At 37.6% G+C, this 24,455-nt stretch overlaps 3 protein-coding genes across 4 annotated transcripts; all 3 read left to right on the top strand.

Annotated features, from left to right (window-relative positions):
- Positions 1 to 383: 383 nt before the first annotated feature.
- LOC114526250 (epidermal growth factor receptor substrate 15 homolog) lies at positions 384 to 16,923 on the top strand. Of its 2 annotated transcripts, none has more exons than XM_028547785.1 (17): positions 384 to 474; positions 1,673 to 1,804; positions 2,232 to 2,342; positions 2,749 to 3,428; positions 3,530 to 3,573; positions 3,662 to 3,724; positions 4,090 to 4,152; positions 4,292 to 4,354; positions 4,951 to 5,013; positions 5,330 to 5,392; positions 5,490 to 5,552; positions 5,952 to 6,020; positions 6,117 to 6,947; positions 7,307 to 7,430; positions 7,764 to 7,856; positions 8,309 to 8,412; positions 16,836 to 16,923. In XM_028547785.1, the coding sequence occupies exons 2-16, from the start codon at positions 1,687 to 1,689 to the stop codon at positions 8,396 to 8,398; spliced, it is 2,538 nt and encodes an 845-aa protein (XP_028403586.1). In that variant the 5' UTR covers positions 384 to 474; positions 1,673 to 1,686; the 3' UTR covers positions 8,399 to 8,412; positions 16,836 to 16,923. The 2 variants fall into 2 exon arrangements, with proteins under 2 accessions (XP_028403586.1, XP_028403587.1); XM_028547786.1 differs by having other exon boundaries at positions 384 to 481.
- On the top strand, positions 13,102 to 19,548 carry LOC114526251 (PR domain zinc finger protein 14-like). The gene is made up of 4 exons (XM_028547787.1): positions 13,102 to 17,008; positions 17,569 to 17,882; positions 18,266 to 18,530; positions 18,600 to 19,548. The coding sequence occupies exons 1-4, from the start codon at positions 16,855 to 16,857 to the stop codon at positions 19,301 to 19,303; spliced, it is 1,437 nt and encodes a 478-aa protein (XP_028403588.1). The 5' UTR covers positions 13,102 to 16,854; the 3' UTR covers positions 19,304 to 19,548.
- Positions 19,549 to 20,144: 596 nt separating this feature from the next.
- On the top strand, positions 20,145 to 22,267 carry LOC114526352. Its single transcript, XM_028547937.1, has 2 exons — positions 20,145 to 20,239; positions 20,324 to 22,267. The coding sequence occupies exon 2, from the start codon at positions 20,341 to 20,343 to the stop codon at positions 21,898 to 21,900; it is 1,560 nt and encodes a 519-aa protein (XP_028403738.1). The 5' UTR covers positions 20,145 to 20,239; positions 20,324 to 20,340; the 3' UTR covers positions 21,901 to 22,267.
- The last annotated feature ends 2,188 nt before the right edge of the window (positions 22,268 to 24,455 follow it).

The following is a 24,455-nucleotide window of genomic DNA, read 5'->3' as shown; positions in this document are numbered from 1 at the left end:
ATGGAGCAGAATTATGAATTTAAATAACATTGGCAATTTGAAATACATTCAGAATACAAATTCCTGAACTACTTACAAGGATCTATGACACCTATGCGACGTATAACCTAGGCCCCCGGTTTTCCACTAGCGATATTTTTCGCGCGAAGCGACTTTATTCTTTTGTATTTGAGCAATTTGTTCCAGATGGTTGCAGTTGAGAGTTGTGAAACAAAAGTGAAATATCGCTTTGCGCGAAAATCATCGCTAGTGGAAAACCGGCCTTATAGTTCACTGGGTTATTCCGCGGTTATTCCATTGCGCCCCACTGGGTAACTCTAGCGCGCACCTGGACCGGAAGTAGCATGTGACGTCACAGACATGACCACTACATATAACCCATCTTGACAGCATGCTGCAAAAGTGGGTGACATTCGAATTCGGTGTTTATATATATTCTACATTTTGTTTTGGACATATAGGAGCTCGCCTTTGGTAAGTGGTGTGTACTAAAAGTTTGTTTTTTGAAGCACTTAACTACAAATAATTTTAGCGGGCTTTGTTGCTTTACGTACTTTTCGTAAGTGTATACAGTATACAGGAATTTTGAGATTGAATTAATCAAATTTTCTTGTGGCTTTCTATCTTCTATATTAAGTGCAATCTATAGTTACCTTTATGTTTCAAACTGCGCTTTTAATTACATTACAGCAACATTTTGTAAGTTCTCTTCAGGTAATTCTACGTCGCATATAACTGTGCATATAGGCAGCAATTTCCTTAAAGTTATTTGTACACGTTGTTACAGACCGGTACAGAATGACTTGCTATATTCTCCACTTGAGAATGCAATTAATGAAATAAGTACCTACATATGGCTGTGTTTTTATGCAATATAACTAAAATATATTTACTGTTAAAACATATTCTCTAACAGTGCATGCACTATTCTACTACTGTGCAACACTGTTTTTTCTAATTTTATTGCCTGAATACATTTAATCATGCTTATACGTTTTCCCAACTGGTATTATGGTTTCAGGTTCACAAATATCATTTGGTAACATGCGCTATCTTAACAATACAACATTATTCCACTACGGCTAGCCCACCATATGTAACTTTAATGATGGAGCTTTGATCAATGCTAAACAGCCAATAATAATACACTAAGGTGCCATCCCTATATTGTTCCTAGTTAAATCCTATAGTCTGGTGCACATTGAGAGGCTAAGCCGGTCAATATTTTAATCCAGGTTTGTTAGGGGTAACCTGGATTAAAGCTCACATATGTGGCTGCACCCTGGTTGGCATCAAGTGAAAAAATATGCAAATAAAAAGCCACTACATCTTTGCAAATGTTTTTTTGAGAATCTTTAGTATGTCTACCTTTTAGCCAGTCAATATTTTGATCCAGGTTTGTTAGGGGTAACTTGGATTAAAGCTCACATATGTGACTGCACCCTGTTTGACATCAAGTGAAAAAATATGCAAATAAAAACCCACTATATTTTTGCAAATGTTTTTGTGAGAATCTTTAGTATATCTGCCTCTTTTTATAGTAAGCTGTTAATTTATCAGATTGTGAATTATTTCCTGAGCAGGGACATTTTTCTGCTCTGCACCTGTGGTAACCAATTTACCTACCTGCCACCTCTTGATGCTGCAGCTTTTTTTACCGCTTTAATTTCAGTGCTGTCATTGGCAATGTTGCCTCGTGTTACCATGGTTGATATGGGGAACAATAATCTACCTTCACTTCATGTGGTTCGCATTCCATCTTGGGGCGTCTATGATTATGACACGAGTTATGCTGCCAATCAAGGTGGTAATGTAATATTGGGATATTTCATTTTTGCCGCCCTTGTAGCCGACTTTGTCCTTTGCTATCACCTCACCCAAGGATGGTAATGGATCCTTGTAGTATAATCAAGCATGGTAAAAACCATGCTTTTTTATGACATGTCGATAAAAAATGTTGTTCTTTCAAATTAAGCCATAACAATGTTGGAAAGCTTAATGCATCCTATTGCAAAAGCTGGGGTTGGCTATGGTTTATGTGTTTAAATTATTTTTTCGCTGCGAAAAGCAATGACAATGTCTCGACCTTTTTGCTTGCAGAAAATTTTGCTTTATTAAAATTTACAAGGTTCCACCAGAGGGTTCCACCAGAGGGTTCCACTGAAAAGCCAGTGGTACCCCAAATTCCGATGTATGTCAAGAGCAGGCTATGTCTGTCTTTTTCCACGCAGAATATCAGCCCGAGGATGCAGCTAATAATTTTAAAGAGTTGGCAAGAAGAAATGGAATAAAAGTGTCGCGTCCTCCTCAACAAGCGAACGATACACATGGCGCAATTGCAAGTAGGTGATAGTTATACCATGCATTTATTCATATTGTGCACGTTATGCTTCTTGCTCAGACAAGATTTAAAACTCTTTCGAAAAATATATACATGTACATAAATCTCGTTACGTATATAGATACGTCATGACTTAAAGGCGCGTAAATTATGCATCGGATTATATGTGTATGATATGTGAGAAAATGTTTTGTACTACTTGTACATTGACCTGTCAGGAAGTCCCTCAAAATCTCATAAGAACGATAACGAACTGGAAGTACGTTTCTTCTCCGCTGCATACGCGTCTATACTTGAAACTCAACAAACCAGTTTCAGGTACACTTCAGGTGCATTTTCACTCGGCCTGCTTAACCAAAATGCAGCATATAATTCTTTTGACCATCCTGTACTCTTTCACGTTTCAGACCTGTCACCAGCAGCTACGGAGTTTGTCCCAAAATACAGTGCCCCTGAAAAGTTAGCAAAAAATGTTCAACCCAAAATACTCCCAGTCTCCTGTTCTTCAACAAAGAACGACCAACCCACGACACTCCCAGTCCCTTCCGCTTTCACTGGCAATCTTCAACCCACAGCACTCCCAGTCCCTTCCTCTTTGACTGGCAATCTTCAACACACGACACTCCCAGTCCCTTCCTCTTTGACTAGCAATCTTCAACCCACGACACCCCCAGTCTCTTCCTCATTACCGTGCAATCTTCAACCCACGACACCCCTAGTCTCTTTTTCTTCAACTGATAACACTCAACCCACAACTATCCTAGTCCCTTCCTCTTTAACTGACAAAGTTCAACCCGCGACCATCCCATCAGTCTCTTCGACTGACAACGTTCAACCCACAACTCCTCCCTTTTCATCTCATAACGTTCAACGTGCGACTCTCTCCGTACCTTCTTCGTCACATGCGGAAGCTACTTCTCCAATGAATCATGAAGATAAAAAGTTACTTGGGATGTTCGAAAATGTTTTAAAAGAGAAGAAAGAGCAATCCAAGATATTGCAAAAGTACATTAAAGATATGGAAGAGAGTAAAACAACAATCACCTTTTTGACCGCGACAAAAACGGCTTTAGAAAAGGAATTTCAGGTAATTTTATATTTCTGCATGCATTTCTGTGTGGTAATTCTATATCTATGGTGGGTGAATGTGGGTGAATCTAAACGTTTTGCTTTTTTGCTCATTTTTAGAGACTTACCGAAGAGGTGGCAAAACTTAATGAGAGAAATTCAATGTATGTTAATTTAGAAAGTTGGGAGGGTACTGTGTGTTTTTGAGTTTTATATAATTATCCAGGCTATTTTTTCAAACGGGATTGTTAGGCTTAGTGATGAAGTGGAAGCTCTAACGGAGAGACTAATGGAATCGGAAGAAATGAAAAAAAGGTCTGATCGTTGATTATTTAAAGTGGAAGTCATATCCGTAGTTCCGTACTTATATAAGAAAAACGCGTTGAAAAATCTTATCAAAGGAAAAACTCAATGCAATCCCCATGCAATCCCAAAAGCTTCTGTAAGGAGCACGTACAGCCGTGGACGGAGAAATTTTGCCGCATCTCTTGGTGGAATCTAGGATGTCCACTTATAAAAATATGTAGCTATCTCAAAATCTTAGGGCAGGATTGCTTGTTAGCTACAGCTTTTTGTTTTACGAGATGGGGTCTTTGGAATAGCCACATAAAAATACCGATCAAATTATTAAACATTGCTTTGTCACGATGAAAGATTCATAATAATTTGACTTTGTTCAGGTTGAAATCTCAGGTTGGAACGCTCACAAGTAAACTGCAACGAAGGGAAAATGACCACGAAAGGTAATAATATTTTCAGATTGTTTTAAAGATATAGGATAGAAGAAAAAAACGATGCCTTCACATTATCGTCCTTAATGGTTTTTTCCGGTTTTTCTTGGAATTTTCTTTGATACACATCAGTCAACGTTTATATTTTCAGTGAAAGGACATTAACAAGCTCATTAGTTGACAATCTTAAGCAAGCTGAAATGGAGAAAGAAAGGTAAAGTGCTTGATATGCATAACGTTTAAAGGGACTCTAAACAAGCAAAAGGTTGTCACGCAAGGGTTTTTATTTCCTCTTCGCAAACTTAACTTCCTGCTTTTGAGATATTAGGTATTTGTATATACCGAGGTCAAAGTAGCTCTATACATATGAACACTTCTCACCGCAAGAACTTGTCCCCAATATCTGTGATTGTTCCCCTACTGGCATCAAAGACAATTTCTTGACTCAAACGCCTGTATTCAAAAAGCTCAGACATAGAAATTTGTTATTACTGATCAATGCGCAAGTTCTTTCTTAATCAATAAAAACATTGAAAATCAAGCTCTAGCCTTATTCGAGTGAAATTACCATCATAGAAACGTTTTAAGAAGATTTTAACCCCCCCCCCCCCAACTCAATGAGTTTAACGGTGACCTTTTAGAATACAGGCGTAAGTCTTGAATCGGCTGTAAAAAAATTAATAAACTATCTTGCAGGAAATTTATCACCTTTATACTGTGTACAGTCCAGTTTAGTTTATTTCTTGTGGGAGCCCCAATAGACATGTTGTGCTATTTGAGCCATTTGTAAATATTTTGTAAACATTTCAGAGCATTGAATGCAGTTGAACTATTATCACACCAGTACGACATTCTGTCGAAGAGCAATGAAATGTAAGCTGGCACGTAATCGTCAAATATTCCTAACGGTTTGCATTGTGGTACACTGATATTTCATGCATTTCACGAATTCTCAATAAGCTAAGACAAGCCTCTAGTATTGTTTGTGCAATACGCTATCACCTTCTCCGTATGTGCTTAGGGAGGATTTCAGGCAGGTTCAGAAAATACGGGGTTAACCCGCAAAACATCACCGGATTCACCGCCTGCACATTTTCCCCGGGTCTTGTTATGTTATGTTGCGATTTCGAATATTCGCGTTCTCTTCTGCCGCATCATGCATTTTTTCCTATTTGTTCTTCTATTTTAGTGCTGAATCCACAGCAAAACTTTTGGCCGAAGAATTACAGCAAAGTAAACGAGATAAGGACAGGTACCATGGTCTATTATATCCTTGTTTATCCTAACTCAGGTAACTATATATAAGGTGTGTTATCTATAACTTTTCCCTTTTGGTTCTTCCATTTTAGTGCTGAATCTACAGCAAAACTACTGTCCGAAGAATTACAGCAAAATGAACGAGATAAAGACAGGTACCATGGTATATTACTCTTGTTAATCCTAACTCTACCCTTCTACCTGTTAATGCAACCGGCAAATACGTTATACACGTCAATTCTCGTTGTTTACGCCGTTTGAATCTGTCGTAATAATTTTCGAAATCTATGTTTGATTTGCTCTGTATACTCTGTACCGGTAGTTAGCCCACCCAGCTAAAAAAATGTGTCAATGGTCAAAGTCCATGCTTACCTGCAGGTGGTATAGACGAAACTGATTTTGCTGATATCTGTGACAAAAATCAGCACACTGATTTCTGTCTCAAACGAACAGTGAAAAAGGGTTATCATTTGGTTTTATTTGACTCATTTGCATGTATGGGATATCCTCATAAATACACAGTATTTATGTAACCCCGGCCGGTTTTCTTTCAGACTTGAAGAGGATAAGGCAAATTTGTTATCAAAACTGTTAATGAAAGATTTTGGAAGTGAGAAGGAAAGGTACACAATTAATATTTATGTGATCCAATGATATATGCTGTAGTAGCTTGTACAGCTTAATTGATCAATGAATAATATAAAACTCGTGAATTTTAGGAGGGAATCAGATGCACCCAGCGATAAAATTTCTTCACAGAAAAATATGTCCTTGCCAAGAAGGATGGACAGTTTAGACGGCTTCAGTTCTTTTGATGGCGGCGAAGATCAAAATTGGACAGTTGTTCAAAAGAAAACGAAAGGTTTAAAATCTGGCGATTCAGTGCATCCCAACGACTCTCAAAACTTCAACAAGAAAATGAAAGCAAAAAGATCGCAAAGTTTCGACGCTGCAACGTTGGGTGTAAAGAAGTGTTTTTCTTGTGATACAGGATATCCGAATAACAACGTCACTCGAGAAAGCTCCGACAATTGTGGGCCAGTTGCATTTGATTGTTTACGCAATTACAACACGATGCCTCTCACAAAATTAGACGTCAGTTTCATTTCTCAGGAACCTTTCTCCGTTCCGCATGTCGAAAATCCAACCAAACAGGTAGAACCAGTTGAGCAGGTTTCCAGCGGCGTTGAATCTTTCCAGGGCCTCAATGGCTCCACAACAGAAACAATTGTATCGCCAAAGTTTGATACGTTTTTTGCTGGTGCTCTACCTGAAACACCATTTGACGCTTTTATTAAATCCGTGCAATCTAGCCTTAGCCTCGAACACCAGGTCCCAGGCACGGGGAGCTATATTCAGCCGAATCCTCAATTTGACAAAGCAATTTTGCAGATACATTCCCATCATTCTGGATCTTTGCCTGGTTTGAAAACCAAGGATGACAGCAAATCAAACGAGAAGCCGCAAGAAAAAGACAAGAAAAAACAAAATCTAACGTCTTTTGACATTTTAATGAGTCAACTTGCGGAGACTTTTCCTTCAAAAACCAGGTACTGTCACATCACAACTGTCGGACCTTGTTTTATTAAGTACATACGAAAAATAGTTTTAAAACCGTCTCTCAATCCCCTTTAAAGCAACGCTTATACTTGTAAATACACGCTGGTTAATATTTCGGCCGGTTGAAAGGAAAAAATGGCTTGTTTTTACTTGTCAAATGATGTTAACGCTCACGTTCTTTGCCATTTTCATTAGGAGCCACCAAATCAACGAAATATTACCAGAAAGCTTTTTTGTATGTGTATTCTAATCCCGTGAAGCATCACTGTAGTTAAGGCCTATAGAGATGCTAAAGTGATAAGTAGATGTACGTGCATGCCATATATAAGATGTATTGTATTTATTGTAGGAACGAACTTATCGTGCTACTGAAATTGGCAAAGACTACTTTTGGTGATCAAGGGTTTAGAAAAAAGAAGATCGAGGAAATTATTAAACGAGTAGGGGAAATAATTGAACCTGATAACGCGGAGGTGAGTGAGACACTATAGCGTATTGTAAATGTTTAGGGGGGGGGGCGTTTAGGGGGGCGTTTCGAGCATTTGAGACAGATCTACGTTTCAGTGGCGTAGCCAGTCTGACGATTTGCTCCGCTATCTAGATTTCAAGTTATAATAATTATTCAAGTCTTTAGAAATTTATTGTTTTCACAGTCAATGAACACGAAAATATTAGCATAGCGGGACAAATCGACAGGCTGGATACGCTACTGCTACGTTTTGTTCGTATTTTGACAGCGTTTTCCTTCCATTTATTTTTGCAAAACGCCCTTTTTGCCTGCTAGAGATTGTATTCTTAATTTTCAGGCAGAAACAGCCGCAAAGATTTGCAGCATTTGCCGCGATAAGATAGAAAATGACGAGGCAAAGTTAGAATGTGGACATCGCTTCCACCGAAAGGTTTGTTTCTGGAATAAAGCAAGTTATAAATAAAATGTTCTAACAAATTATCCATTCTGCAACATTTGCTGATTTGCAGCAACAGGGCTCTGAAGTTTGACGCTTTAGTTTAGATCGTAAGTATTAGATCGTCCCCACCATGGGGGTGTGAAGTCACGATCAGTGACAAAAATTGTACTTCTGGATAAGAGTAAGGCGCAATCCAGGGTTGATTCATGTTTATTGTTATAATGTTCAGACGTTTCACGAATGTAGTAGCCTCGACTTCTAGCAGACAGTCTGAAAGCATGCCATCGTCATTTGCATGGAATGATTCCTAAACAAAATACAGACAGAGACAATATTCTGCTCCATCTAGTGTACTCTGACAGGCATGAGACAGACATAGTATATACATGTTGCTCCATCTAGAGTACTATACTATTATTTATGAGACATTTATTCTATTTTAGTGTGTAAAACAATGGATTCAAACTGAAAGAACATGTCCCTTGTGTCGTTCCCACGCCCTTACCGAGGATGATTTTCCTACGTTGGCATAACGAGGCATTTAATGGTATTTTTCGTTTGATCGTCCATTTTTTTGTTTTCGAATTTGGTGTTGAGTTATTGCGGCATATAATGTTAGCTAATGTAAATGATAAACGTTATTTCCGTGAGGGACAACACTTCACTTAATATGCCGACTATCTGACTATCTATAACTATAACCGAAATGCCTTTTGAACCTGGTTAACCTCTCGTTTTTTCAAAACTAAAACCAAAGACAAATAGTCAGTGCATGGGAAGGTTTGGATTGTTAAATATCGAAATTCGAAATATACCGGCTAAAAACGATTAAAAATTACTGTAGTCCTATGCCAAATACAGTTCAGCTCAAGATCGTTGCAACTAGTTATGGTAAAAAAAATTGGTAAAAAATGTTAATAAATAGGCAAATTGCTTAGAGTGTGGTCGTAAGCCAGTATAATAGAGATACGCCTGTTGGACGTGCTCCACGTTCTGTTACAACCAAATCTGAAGTTTTGACGTCCTGCCGGTACGTAACATCTGCGGTTTAAGACACTGCTAGCGCTACTTCATATAGTCAGTTCCATATAGCATTGTTCTCAACGTTACGGTATTCTTCCTTAATTAAATTCACACGATTGACAATATGCAAAAACTCTTCACCATGTATACTCCATAGCATTTACTGATTTGAAGGAGTGTTTCGGCCGCTTCGGTTAAAGTTTTAAAATTTGGCAAAATGGCAAAAAAAAGTTTTTAAAAGTAACTTTGTATAGTATACTAAAAAAATTATACCGCTCGTGTCTTGATTCTGAACTAAGAAAGCTCGTAAATAACTCGGCATTTCGAAGAGAAAGAACGATGACTGCCACAAAACAATGCCAGTTGAAAAGCTAGTTCAGCGCTAACCCTGAGAGTTCTATAACTATCTATAATATGACTTCTATGTCTATGAGTTATATCGGTCTAGAAAAAAAGATATTCAACTTTGTAACTTTCAACTTTCAGGCGATTAAATAATTTAATGACGTATTAAAGATTTGAAAGATCATGCAGGCTAACCGGCTTTTTTAACAAGCGGTCCCAGGTTGTTATGAGCACGATTTACTGAACGAAGTTTTCCTGTCATATATTTATTGTTCACAAATTGTCAAAAAATGCAACAATATTTTAACATCTGTTTCAGTTTCAACGACGTTCGAAGACGTAGGTTTGACGTTCAACATTCAACGTTGTTCAATTATGTTAAACCGCAGGCTCAAAGTTTTTAGCGGTCTGCTTTGTGTTGCATTACTTCATGTGAAAATCTCTGATTTCAATAGAATATTTTCAATGTAGCTACATATTCTTTGCGAAAAAAAGAAAAGTAACTCAATAGTTTAAGGAGATCATTCGGTTCGAAATGCGGGTATTTTGTATCCCCATCTAGTAGTGGGTTTTAAAAAAGTCAGAATAGGCTTTTCGACTTTTTAATAATTTAAAATGTTGAATAACAGCCATGCTTAAAACTTTAATTTCAAATTTCAGAATACTCGATGGGTTGTTTGCCGCATGCACAATCGTACTGACAATTTATTTAAAAACCCAACGGAGTTGTTATGTGTTAATACGAACAGCGGCCCCAAAGTGATTCTGTGTATGCAATTCTGATAAAGTATCAGCTTTTTTTCGCAAGATGCAGTCAAAACAATGTGCGATTGTTTATCTATATTTAATACATATCGAAACTAAATGTCTCGGAGTGTATGCTAAACAAATTGATCGATTTGTGTAGGTGTTAAACCGCATAATTAAATCCTGTCCGACGTAGTGTTCGCTCATTTTTCCCCTAGAGTTTGTTAAGCGAAGGATATACTTCAGTTAATATAAATATTAGCCCGGATATATATTATTGTTAGTATAAGCAAGGTGCTATACTAAGATTATGGTAGTATAGTTCGAAAATATTACTCTACTAAGTATGTAGTTGAACGTTTAGCGTCCATACCTATAAGATGCCTTTATTTCAGTAAAGTGTGTTGCTGTACTTATTTAGTATATATAGGACAAACATATAATAAAGTTGCAAGCGTTTGTGGTCTATATATATATATATATATATATATATATATATATATATATATATATATATATATATATATATATATATATATATATATATATATATATATGCATGCCGATATGGGGCATATATTGCTAAGACTAATTGTTCTAACTTGTAAAACTTTAAAGTATAATCCTGCATGTGCTGTGTATATATATAGTAAAATATTTCCTAAGAATCAGTCGATCAGGTGGCCATACATGCCCGGTATAAAGACCTTTTAAGTCCATATAGGGTTTACTGATGTAATTATAAATGGGAAGTGGTCTCAAAAGTATAACAGCTAGCGTAGGATAGTGGTAAATAGTATACTCATTATGTATATATACTCAACAACAGCACTTCAACACGGCGCCAATCACAGTTCTCATCAGTTCTATAGCAGCCATCTTGAGTGCATCTTACCGCCGTAATGTATAATTTGTTCTTATTGTGTCGAGCGGTGTTTAGAGCAGTATAGTGGTTTATTTATGACAAAACCTCAAAAGGCCAGATTTTAACTCCCTTGGACCACTAAACCCCCTTTGTTTTTTCGCAAAATCGAAATAACATATTTTCGACATTTGCCTTGAACCGGTGGAAGTGGGTATATATAGTATTGTAATACAGAGCGCTTTATTTCAATAGTAGAGACCTTATTCTGGTAGTCTATACTAAGTCTAATCCTAGGTCTGTTGTCCTATAAGTCTTATTATATACTCGCCATGCAGGCAAATTAAGAAGGTTAATCTTTGCGAAAAGTAGTATTTTATTTCTTAGCCAATCACATCTCTGAAGCACGAGCGTTAGTCATTTCCAACCAAGCTCAGTTCTCCACCCGAAATTCCTGATGCTTTTTCAATAGATTTGAAGGTAGAAGTACGTTACAGCCGTATTACCTTTTTATTATAGAGACTATATATTATAACTATATAATATAATATATGTTGGCACTCGAACGTGGGCGAATTAAACATAAAGATCGTTACGAGTATATTATTTTGATCTTGTTCGGCCGCAAATCGTATATTTATTGTGTTAGGTCTCGTTTTTCCTGTCAAAGAAAAAGCCAATAGACAATGGCAAAGCAAGACATATTAAACGCGCATTCGTGTTTTTTCCTAAACCCCTGGGTATCCAGAATATTATCTCTAAATCGCTAAAAATCTCGTAATCTGTGCATTGTGCCAACATACAACGCTCTACTTTAATTACTGGAATTTGTTTCAAAGAATTACTGCAATGTATCAATGTGCACCGGAACAGTTTACAGAAGTTCGGAGAATATAATAAATTAGGCTATATATCCAAAATATATTTCCATGAGGAGATGCACGCTTCGCATGGACTTGCCACACTGTTTGCACGGCAGCCTACAATCAGCTCTTCATTTCTATATGCCTCTCATAGAGCAGAGGGAAAGGCTATAAAAAATTCAACAATAAAGCCACAAAAGTTATGAAAACGCTGAACAAATTCTGAAGCGGATATCACTATATGCATGTTTTGGACAAACTATATAACACTGCATGTGTTGATGAAGATTTGTTTACCGTGGACTGTGATTTATTAAAGTGTTTATGTTTGAATTTGCTTGAAATTGAAACACCGAAGCCAGGAATTTCTTATCTCGCTTACATATCAAAAGCCTTCAGGACCAAACTTGATTTGTTAATGACAATAAATTACTTTATAGTGCAGCGCAGCTGGTGTGTAACCTTTCATGATTGAAAAGGGTGTTATTTAAGACTACACGAAGGGAACCGTTAGCCACAAAAGATAGGTCGTGAACTCGCTAGGAACACTCCTTTCATATCTTCGTGCCGCACAATTTGGGTACGTAATCGTGTAGATCAAAGTTAAAAACGGACTTTATTCTCGTATAGTATATAAGTATAACCAAGCCAATCCAACCCAATCCTGAATTAAAGGTGTCGCGCATTTTAACAGCTAAAGTAAGTATAGTAAATTGTTTTCTTAATAATTTCGTTATAGCTGTTATATAGGATTCATTAAACAGTAGAGCTGTTTGATCTGAAAGAAATTTGTACTGGGTGCATGCAAATGATTCCACAGCCAGGGCGATATATTGTTTGAACAATTCATTTTATATGTGTGAGTCATAAAGTCGTTATTATATATATGCTATAAATATATATATATATGTTACCTCTAATTTATTTCTTTTTCGACCCCATTTGACCTGTATAAGGCTGTATTATTAAATATTTCATCGTCGCTGCAACGTTAATCTGAATTTCTGGTTTCTTGCGATTTCATCAGTGCATCCATTTCTTCGCATTTTTTCCTGATATTAGCTAGTATATATATGAATATCGTGTATATATAAATATATGTTGTATATTTATTGTACATAGTTGAAATGTATATATTAACGCGTTACTTAATTTAAAGTTCATCAATATAGCCTATATATATTTTATACGTTCAGAACTGGCATCGTCTGGATAACGAAGCGATAGACTGCATGCAGAATGATATATTATATAGCTAGTGCACTATGTAGTAGTGATGTGCTCAATTTTGAACGCATTGCATGTCAACGGGCGACCGTGCTTAATGTATATATATATATATATATATATATATATATATATGAGTCATAAAATTATTCGACAAGATTCTTTTATATGAAAAATTTGATTCGCGAGAAATTTATTCGGTTCATTTTAAAGTACTCGCAGTTTTATAAGGAACATATAGCCGCTTATTTTGTGTATAGTTAAATTGTGTAGCTAATTCTTAAATACGCGATTTTGATTGGGCAACTTTTTCGTCAATTGTAGCTAACGTGTTTTTAAACAAGTGCGGCCCCGGTCCTCATTAGGCTCTAAGCCGATACCGATATTCGCCTGCATCTGGCAATAATAAACAAATCCGTTCGAAGTAATATACGAAATTCGCGGTCCAGTTAACCCCTTTCGTCTTCCATATAGACTATATTTGTTTCTGCATTTTTTCTGACATTCCGTCAGAAAACAAACTACTGCAACACTGTCAGTTTACCGCGATAGAGGTTGGAGCTAATCCAATATGTTGAGAACTTTACCTAGTTTGGATTGTGTCAGTATATATAGTGCGCTAAAATGATTAATATAAGACGAAAAGATTTTAAAAACGCTCGAAAACAATGCTGCTGTAAACACACTACATATAACAAGGTAAGAAACTGAAACAGAAAATTAAAATACCTTCTTAAGTCTGATACATGCATGCATGCTTTAATTCACTGCTGCATGAGCCATGCATCCGCTATATTACCAAAATTGAAAAGGTTCGAGTCTCCAGACTAGTGAGAAAATTTTTACTTTTGAGAAAATTTTTCTTCAAATTTTATTTATCGCATATATATACCGGTGCGGCATTGAAGGTTTCAATCCTGTATATACTTTATGGTTAACAAATCCACACAAGCAGCAAGCTTGAAACACAGAGATTTTAAAATGAGCTTCATTCCTTGAAGTGTAATCTACACGTATAGTGCCGTATGTAATTTTTTTTTTAATACTTATCATGATACATTTCTGAATAGCTTGCTTATACGGTGTTTTAGCGTTAAACTTAAATTTGTATACTCCCTGAACGTGTATTTACGCGCGTCAGTTTTAGCGTTTGGAAGTTACCGGCGTTCTGAAAAATGGTATATATATAATAGCTATATGCATCAGATCTGCAGAAATTTTTTAACGATGCCAAAAAAATCCCATGCGCACACGATTAGTTAGATCGTTTGTCAGGTGACGGTCGTTGTGCCAGAACTTGCAACCTAATATCAAATGTTTGCGGTATGCCCTAGTTTCGGACGATTGAAACCTTATAGAGGAGAGTGCGTCATCGCACAAGAGAATCTGCACGCCAATCTTTTTGATCATCGTGATCCACTTGTAGGACTGTTGTCAAACCTTTGCGAGGTTTTAGAGAGCCTATATACCGTGAGATATATATCCTCATGTGAAACATATTTCAAAGTCGCTGCATCGAGCGGCCTGTGCTTACAGCCCCGACTATAAATAATTCACAAGTCTCAAAAGACTAATTTGGTCGGCAAGATTGAACGAGAGGAAATAGCTGTGCGTGTGTTTTTGTGTTGTTTTTGATTAAAAAACTGCGTTTAGGACGTTGGCCACTCTCAGTTGACGGGTTTTCCTCGTTCATAATTTATCTCCCCAGCGTCTAGAAGTTGATTTGATCTGTTAAGTTCGCACCGCTAACTAACCGCACTAACAACAATCATGTAAATATAACACTGGGGCCAGCTGGAGCCAGATGTTTAACTTTAAGCCAAATAACAATGTTCGCGGATATTTAACAAAGGTGTGCGTACACTAATAAATATATTAACTATATCGCTCTGATTGAAAATTTAAGCCGCCTTTTTGCGTCGAAATCTTAATATTTAATGCATGTACTACCTTGATTCTTGTAGATTCGGTAACTATTTTTTAAACGTTCTTTCGGCAATCAAAGTTGAATTAACTACACGATTCATTAAGTCTTCGCGACATCATTACACACGTAAACTGGATGTATTGAAAGATTATGTTATGGCTTCGGGGACCTTTAAACTTGATAAAAAATGTCAGATTGAATTTTCTTCTGAAAGTCAAAAGCATTTAGGCCAGGTAATTTCACAGTCGGCTAAAATTAATCCCTTTGATCAGGTTTTTACCACGGACGGCTGGTTCTAATCTCAAACGTTTGTGTTTCATTTAACGAAATGATCGTTTGATCGCCTCTGACCAGTTTGGCCACGTTTATCAGTGAAAAGCGGCTCTGTCGCCACATCGCAGATGATCATCAAGGCACGCTCCATTAAGATCAGCTTATAATCGCAGGACTGATTCAAGAATCATAATAAGTGTAGCTATCATAGCGAAAAGTAGCGTATTTCTTTGTTCCGAAATCATTAGTTCTAGCCGAGTGGACAAGAAACAATGATATACAATTAAGCTTGGCTGTGATACAGTTGAAGTGAAAACTGACTCGTCTATAATAGCTACCAGCTGAATGAAGTTATTCTGGTTATTAATTGAATCGTCAATACTCAATAGCATGAAAAACCGAGGTTTCGGAAGATAACGCATGCATATACAGAGTTAAGAAAAGAAACCGGCGAATAAAGCTTGAGGTGTAGGAATGAAAGAATATAACATTGTCACTGTCTAGAGCAAAGCGGCTATCACGCATGTTGATCCATTATTTTTTTTTCCTTTTACGCGACATCATAAACTAAATGATCGCGCATGGATTAACAACGTCCAATTCACTCCTGGTGGATGTTTTGTGATCTTTTTACTTGTAATGTATGTGCGGCAAGTCAATTAAAGCAAATTTAATATACTGCACTCAGGGATCAACAGACTATATTAGGGGCTGTTTACATGATCCCGTTCAGCCGATATTCAACGAAGCGTGAGGTGACTTTGAGGTATTGAAAAGAGCATATAACAGGATCCTGGTAATCGTGTAGTCATCCCAACAATAGTATGGCGAATGTTTGGTGTAAAAACATTTATTTTCATACCTCAAAGTCATCTCACGCTTCGTTGAATCTCGGGTCACCTGGCTCATATAAACTGCCCCTTACATTCATTAGAAGTGATATTGGATGATTTCGATCCGACAAGATTGGATCGTGTGTGTAATCCATCTTCCAGCGTTGCACGAAAATGCTGTAGTTAGTTCACGGTAATACGCTATAGCAACGAAACATAAATTAGCTGCTGGAACTTGCAAAAAATGTGATTTCAATGCATGTTATCATTAAAATCACCTAATCAAATTTTGTAGCAAGTTCCCATAGTGTTCCCATAATATTACTTCATATTCTGGGAAGGTACAAAGGTGTTGGGGTTAGGGCTGTCTGTTTTTTATGTGTTTAATAAAGACGATTTGCGAGGGTTTAGAAAGCTCAATCAGGTTAATGGATTGTGGCCTGTGGGGACAGCTTTAACTATGTCGGCTGTGTGGTAGGTGTTACTATATATGGTTTGTCATCGGCAGAAGTATAACTGTGATTGTGGCAATATGTTTAGCATAACTATGAAATATGGTGGTAGGTGTAATCGTGGATTGTGTATGTTATATAACAGGTTTAATTATGTCGGTTTGTGGTATATATAGGTTGAGCTATGATTGTAGCAATACTTCCGTATGGTGGTTGGTACATGTCGCTGCGTGAGAAAAATGATACTCGTGTATATGGTACTCGTTTTTTTCCTCTGTCTTACACCTTCCATATAAATAATATAGCCAGGCCAGCCAACTTTCTTGCCTCCTTCAGCGAATCCTTCAGTGTGAACAGTTTGTGATAATATATTCATATAATAGGTATAGAAAAAACTGGAATATTTTATTATTTGTAGAACATAAATCGCGTGGATAATGGGATCTAGGTTACCGTATGGCTATTATCCACATTTATTTACCCAAACCGATGTTGACAACAGTCTGTATGGCTACGTCAAGTCAGACATGGAAGAACATCGCTTGTCATACGCTTTGTCTGGAAACTGGCAGAGGTCTGATCCAAGATTAGGTAATGCCGGTCTGCTATCACAAAATGATCATTACAATATCAAGTTGTTCGTAAGCCTTGAATGTGCATGGGTATGCATGTCCACATAAATTTCATTCCAATCCACAGTCTCCATTTTTCATGCACACTCACAATACGCATGCCTAAAGGCTCCTTTTCACTCATCGCAATGGCGAACTCGCAATCTCGCTGTGACGGTTTTCATGGATTTTTTTGGGTAGGGGTTCATTGGTTTTCATTGATTTTTTTATTTTAATTACATGCAACCACTCGCAGCAAGCTTGCGAGTGGGTTTTTGCGATGAGTGAGTCTTAACACCTAACAGGATCTATATCACGTGCAGCAAAATACTGGCGAGATGGCCTTCCTGACGAGTTCTGCAGGTTTTATACCAGTGATACGGTTCGATTGCATACCACGTATAATTGCACAATGCATGGCCTTTCATTATTATTAATATTCCTTTTTATACTTTATTGGATGTTTACTATTTAACTTAACCACGAAAACTCTCTCGAAGCAAAACTTTTCTTGACTGAATATTTTGCATATTACTCCAGAGACATCATCTTTTCTCGAAACACGAAAAGAGATTTCAGTATTGAGCAATGAAGAAAATCAGAATAGTGGAGAGAGCGTTAATAAAGGCGATACTGAAGATGGCAGTATGAAAGAACAAAAAGTCAACGTCGAGAAACAAAGTTTGCCAGAAGGAATCAAGATTATTGAAACTATTTTGATGGGCGTATCTCACTATGGCGTGTTTTGTTCCGATAAACTCATCAAGAAGGGCACAAGATTTGGTCCTTTTACCGGTCGGAATATTCTACCTGGTGATATATTCACGTTAGGCGACACTTCATACACATGGGAAGTAAGTATCTATGATTCTGGAACTGATTGATCAATGCTCCACCGTCGTCTTTAGATCCGCGAATTATAACGAGTGTTTTCTTGGAAAGCCGTATGGCTCGTAAACAAGAAATCATATTTCTCCGTTAAGCTTTCCTCCTATTTGTCCCTGATGCTCATTATCTGAATTTAGCTAGTAGCACAGGCCTTCCTTTTCCCGAAATCATGACGGGAATAATCCCTGCTGTAGAGATCTTTATTCTTTTATGTTCCTTGCGTCGTTTTCAATCATTTTCCCAGAGTGCATTTCTGCCCCGCCCAAATTTAATGGCTTAGCAGGATTTCAAACAAATCATTTTGTGTCCAACAAAGTGCCTCATTGTGTCATTTTTTCGCACAATACAGGTGTTTCGAGACGGCGAGGTAACATATTTTATCGATGGCAAACATGATCCAAACAACTGGTTGAAGTTCATTAACTGTGCAAGATATGAGAGGGAACAGAACATCATTGTCGTCCAAGATGGCGACGAAGTGTTCTTCGACGTGGTCTGTGATATTTTTGAAGGAACGGAATTGTTAGTGTGGTATGGTGACTCTTATCTCAAGTACATGGGACTACCGATAACGATGAAAGAGAAGATCTCTCCAAAGATGCTTTCTAATCTGGGTAAATATCCAGTCACACCTTCCTTTTTGACACGATTAGTCGTTAAATTGACGCGATCTGTTTTTTTAGATGACAACAGCTACGCCTGTGATCGCTGTGGTAAAGTATTTGCCTACGAATATTATCGTGACAAGCATCTAAAATACACCCGATGTGTCGACCAAGGTGACAGAAAATATCCATGTAACCTCTGCAACCGTTCCTTCGAGAAGCGAGATAGATTGAGGATCCACATTCTGCACGTTCATGAGAAGCACCGTCCTCACCAATGCTCGGAATGTGGCAAACGTTTCTCACAATCGTCCAGTCTTAACAAACACTTGCGAGTGCACAGTGGTGAACGCCCTTACAAATGTCCATACTGTACCAAGGCCTTCACAGCCTCTTCCATTCTGCGCACGCATGTACGTCAGCATAGTGGGGAAAAACCATTCAAATGTCGTCATTGTGGGAAAGCGTTTGCCTCGCATGCTGCACATGATAGTCACGTGAGGCGCACGCATACTAAGGAGAAACCATGCGTATGTGAATACTGCGGAAAGGCGTTTGCGCAGTCGTACGAGCTGAAGTTTCATTTAAACATGCACACTGGAGACAAACCATATTCGTGTGAACGATGTGGGCGGGGATTTTCAAGTCCTTCTTCGAGAGACCGCCATAGATCGAACTTTGATTGCACAACCCGAAAAAATCGCGCGCCAAAAATAATGAAGCGGAGTCCAGATACCGCGGGAAAATGCGATGATTCCAAAAGTGACTTTGGACTGTTATGAATATTGACTGTCTTAAATTCCTTAGTTTTCAAGCATCCCTTAGGTGTGCTTGTTGTGATCTTGATAAATTACGATCGTGCTTCAAAATTTAAGTCGCAGTACCCGTTTAATTACGATATTTAATGTGTACATAAGACATTTACATTTCATCTTAGGTATTATTGCAAGGCCACACTTTTGTTAATTATTTTGTTAATTGACTGTCGTTAATTCCAACAAAGACTCGCAATTTAATTAACTGGAAGTCAGACAAGTGTAAATTTCACGATAATTTCTGTTCATTTATAGAGTTCATTTATAGCCTGCAAATTCTCTTAAATGGCAATTGATTTATTGTTTACTCCATCAAAGCATAGGCATAGTCCTGGCATAGTAGAGGACGTTTTTTACTTTCCCTCTCGTTTTTTACTTTTCACCCTCCGTCTTATCTTTAGGTTCGAACGTCCAACTTTACATTTTTCTCAACTCTTCACTACGTTCCGATTTTGGCCGAAAAGGCCGTTAGCCCGTTACCGCTGTTCCAGATCATCCTATATAATATTAAAAACTTCTTCGCTCAGTGCTAAATTTTCGCGTAATTTCTGAAATAAATATTGTTGTATATTGGGCCAATTTACTTAAATTTGTCGATCAATACCAGAGCAATTCGACCAACTTTTTATCATGGGGAATTATTAGGCGGTGTCACATCCCCAAACCCTGGTGGGCCGGTGGCAACTGGCAACGCCCCTGTTCACAGGGTTTGCCGGGTGTCTCAAAAAGGTAGATCGTTTTCCGTCCAAGCAATATAATACCAGAATGCCATGTGGTCACGAAAAATGCTGCTTGAGCCTACTTCCGAGAACGAGATGGAGAATGACGAATCTCAGAGGACGAATCTTGTACTCGTTAACTCGTAGTCGTACTAGTATTCACCGTTGGAATTAAAGTCTGCAGGTACGCCTCTCACTTATTTTTGAAAATGCTTCATTAACAGTGCCACAAGCGCTTATTTTTGAAAATTCTTCATTAACATTACAGATTAGTGAAATTTGAAAATGAGCAACGAAAGTAAGCATTTCCATGAGTTCGGCTATGCAGATGAACGGTTCCTAACAGTCATAAGCGAGAACCTACACTGTGCAATTTGTTCGTGCGTGTTTAAAGATCCAAAAATGTGCAAAAACGAGCATTGTTTTTGTCGTGGCTGTATAACCCACCATCTTCAAAATTCCCACACTTGCCCTTCTTGTAATGAAGATCTAACCATAGAATCGCTAGCTGACGCGCCACGTATTCTGAGAAATTTATTGTCGGAACAAAGAATTCGTTGTGATCATCACGAGCGTGGATGTCAGGAAATCGTTCAACTTGGAAACCTGGCTAGTCATGTCTCTGTGTGTGGCAAGGCTCCAGTTGTGTGCACGAATGAAGAATGTTCAAGCGAGATCAACAGAGAGGATCAATTTCGACACCAAGGCGAAGAGTGTCGGTTTCGTAAAGTGAAATGTCAAAATTGTAAAGAGATGGCCCCCATGGTTCAAAATCTGAACCAGAGTTTGGGTGGTCTTGTTGAGAAAGTTGGTGAAATAAAAACTGGTTTGACAGCAATGGAAAACAGGTTGGAAGGAATGGAAAATGCTTGTAGTGATCAATCTTTTTCAGAAAGCCCAAAAGATCCAAGGAGTGATGATGTTAAAGATGCCAAACATCCCAATGGCAATGAATATGCATATTTTGTTGCTGGTGGGTATGGCAATAGTAGTGTAGAAATTTTTGACAAAACTACTAATTCTTGGAAAAAACTGCAATCAATGAGCAAAGCTCGTCACAGAGCAAGTTCAGTTGTTTATAACAATGAAGTTCTAGTGTCTGGAGGTTCGAGTAACCATGCCTTGACTAGTATGGTACAGTTTAAACGCAATATCAATCCATTTGTCCCACCATGTTGGTTCAACCTTGAAGTCAATTTGCCAAGGCCTTTAAGAGGACATCATACTCTACTGTATAAGGGCAATCTTATTGTCCTTGGTGGTTATGATGAAGATGATAATGAGATAAATGATCTGATTTATGAAATCCAACTAAAGTTCCCCTTCACCACAAAGGTCTTGACTAAATTCCCTTCTTCAACACCCATCAAAGGCTGTGGTGCTGTTCTAGTAAATAAGGAAATTTTGATGTTTGGAGGTTGTACTAGAGCAGGAAAAAAAGCCGGAAAAGAAGCCACTGCCAATGTTACCATGTATGATATATTCAAGGGTGAGTTCAAGGAACTTGCACCATTACCTTATAAAGTGTGCAACATGGCAGCTGTGAAGTGTGGAGAAAAAGTCATTCTAGTTGGAGGCGCTTCTGTCTATCCAGACAGTAAGGTAAAAGCTACAGTCATCAGTTATAATATTGAGACAGAGGAGAGCACTGAGTTACCGCCAATGAATGAAGCACATTGTGGTTGTTGTGCTCTTGTTGATGGGAACTCCTTAGTGGTTATTGGGGGGAAAAATGGACGTCAACTTCTAACGTCTGTGGCACACTTTGATTTCAAAACTTCAAAATGGTCCAATCTTCCTTCAATGATTGAACAAAGAGCGGAATTCATTGCAGAGATTGTGTAAGACAAACTTTCATTAAACTGTTTAATCTAGAAAATGCACTAAATTAGCATAACATAATTGTTTTTTAGGATGAGCATGCTTAACAATGATTTACTGTAATTTAAATATCTATAAATGCTTTTGAAAAAATAAAACTTTGCACGATTCAGTGTTCCACCTAAAGACATGGATATAGGATCATCAGATCAACTTTATAATATGGAAACATTTTAATATTAACAGCTGTCATTTCTCAAAATTTAGGTAGTTGAGTAGATTTCATTAAATTAATGTCCAAACTAAAATGCACTGGATCAGTATAATTCGTAAATTAGTATTGTGTAATCACTTTGATTTAATTGCGCTTTAATAAAGGGGGCTACATAGTAAAAATCACAGTACAACATTTCATGTCTGATTTTATGTTTTCATAATTCAAAATTTATTTTGACTTATTGTTATTAAATTTTTTCTCACCCTGCGCCTTTGCATTCTTTACACTCCCCTACATAACCCCTACTTTTAAGTTGCCCCACCCGGGGGTAGCTGTCCTCGAATATTAGAATATTACAAACGAGTTGCTATTTGTAAAGCCATGGTAGGTTTTGTACGCGAGTCGCGATTTCCGCCGTCCCTAGCTGAGACGCAATTCTAATTTGAAAAGAGAAATGACTGGTTTATAACTCATGAATTGAGAAAGTCAGTTTCAAACTAAATTCAACAATTTAATTACAAAAACGATAGACTGCTTACTGGGCTATTGAGGTATCCGCTAAACCGTCCCTGATATCACGAAAATAGATATCTTAATTATTATCTTTTCAGTGCAAAATTGGTGTGAATGCAGAGCTAAACGTAAGTAAAACGCGCCTATAATATATCTGTTACAGTGATATACCCCAACAAAAATCTGAGTGCGTCAATATATAAGTTCAATTTTATTTGACGCCAATCACCAATGGCATTGGACTACATATACGATGTATTTTTTTACTTCATCATGAAATTATATAAGCTAGACTTAGGCTAGCTTAAAAGTGAGTGACCTCTTCGAGCAACAAGAGGAACGGCATCATAAGATGCATGCATAAGGCGCTACTTGAACTACATACTTGAAGAATTACAATTTCAGCGTTGTTTTCAGTGGCGTCGCTAGGGGGGGAACTGGGGGGGACTCGTTCCCCCCAGTTACTCTCAAGACCACTTTTAAGATTTTTCTAAATCTGAAGAGAAAAGTGGGGGGGGGGGGTACAATGATCCGAATTTCCAACAGCCGTGTAAATAAAGAAATTTTCGAATTAACATTACTATTGATCACGTAAAGAATAACAGAATAACATATCAGCATAGAAAGAGACATTGCTGATAAGATTGAGTTGGATACACTTGTTGACACATTTAGATCACGGCTAACAACAGAAAGTTGCCCTTGTGAAAACTGTTTGTTTTTCAAAAATCGCCGATCTGTGGCTTTCAGATTTTCATAAAACCTGCCTGGAAATGTTGGAGTTTTAGAGACCCTAGAAATAAAAATTTTCTCGGGGGGGGAATGCCCCCGAACCCCCCTAAAGGTCTTGCACCTTTAGTGTTTACATCGTCCCCCAGTCTGAACAACCTGGCGACGCCACTGGTTGTTTCATCCAGAGCTTACGTACATAACGTTATTTATTCCTTTGTTTTTATATTTTATTATTTATTATTATAGTTTCTTGCAACCGCTAAAAACATTGCGGTTGTGCAATCATCTTACAATCTGCTCAAAAAGCAAGTCGTTGCATGTTCCAAAAGTTCTTGGGTTGCGAGCTTTGTTGCACTCCGTACCTGTTGCTGCATGCACAACTTTAGGGGATGCATGGTGTTAAATGTGTCAGTTCATAATGTTAGATATTGAATATACGTGAATCTCGCTTTTATCACAGCTGGTGTACCGTACACGATCAACTTAATTGCAATTTTTGTCTGCCTATCTCTTACATGTAACATGTTACCAAGGCAAGGCATGCATGCACAGCACCCTCAGTAAGTTGGCCTTTAGTACGTACGACTACACGTCATCATTTTTCGCATATATACAATAATTTTAGCCTGTTTTATTAGCGACAAATTTATTACCATCGATAGTTAGGTAGCTATATCTGGGGTTAGCCTCACCCTTTCTAGATCCCATGCTATATGTCTATACATCTAGATCTCATAAACTATATATATATATATATATATATATATATATATATATATATATATATATATATATACAGTGTACATATAGTCTATATAAATATAAACAGATTCAGTGTTGATGTGAATGCCATACCCGTCAAACATTTAAACTATTTTGGCACGTTATTTTAACTTTTAAGCTCAGTTGACATTTCGTCATCCTCCAAACAGTCACATTTAATAGCTGAATTATTTTTATATAATAAGCGTTCGTCATAGACTCTGAACCCCCCGCCCCGATTAAATCGACCTAACCGGGGGGTTTAGAGGCTACGACATAGGGCCATAGGCTAAGCGTTCAACGTATTGTAACCCGTTCGACAAATGAAAACCGAGAGCTTTTGAAACAGGCCCGG

Source organism: Dendronephthya gigantea, unplaced genomic scaffold (genome assembly GCF_004324835.1).
Source record: "Dendronephthya gigantea isolate DGI-Jeju-01 unplaced genomic scaffold, DenGig_1.0 000038F, whole genome shotgun sequence".
NCBI classification, from domain to species: domain Eukaryota; kingdom Metazoa; phylum Cnidaria; class Anthozoa; order Malacalcyonacea; family Nephtheidae; genus Dendronephthya; species Dendronephthya gigantea.
The sequence above is the reverse complement of the archived record's forward strand: the minus strand, read 5'-3'. Positions and strand labels throughout refer to the sequence as shown.

Bases quoted from the DNA above. Each gene is read 5' to 3' on its own strand.
- LOC114526251 (XM_028547787.1), top strand. From the start codon at position 16,855: ATGGGATCTAGGTTACCGTATGGCTATTATCCACATTTATTTACCCAA. The intron at 17,883-18,265 runs GTAAGTATCTAT...CGCACAATACAG, and splicing joins ACACTTCATACACATGGGAA to GTGTTTCGAGACGGCGAGGT. The intron at 18,531-18,599 runs GTAAATATCCAG...CTGTTTTTTTAG, and splicing joins AAAGATGCTTTCTAATCTGG to ATGACAACAGCTACGCCTGT.
- LOC114526250 (XM_028547785.1), top strand. From the start codon at position 1,687: ATGTTGCCTCGTGTTACCATGGTTGATATGGGGAACAATAATCTACCT. The intron at 4,153-4,291 runs GTAATAATATTT...TTATATTTTCAG, and splicing joins AGGGAAAATGACCACGAAAG to TGAAAGGACATTAACAAGCT. The intron at 5,014-5,329 runs GTAAGCTGGCAC...CTTCTATTTTAG, and splicing joins CTGTCGAAGAGCAATGAAAT to TGCTGAATCCACAGCAAAAC.
- LOC114526352 (XM_028547937.1), top strand. From the start codon at position 20,341: ATGAGCAACGAAAGTAAGCATTTCCATGAGTTCGGCTATGCAGATGAA.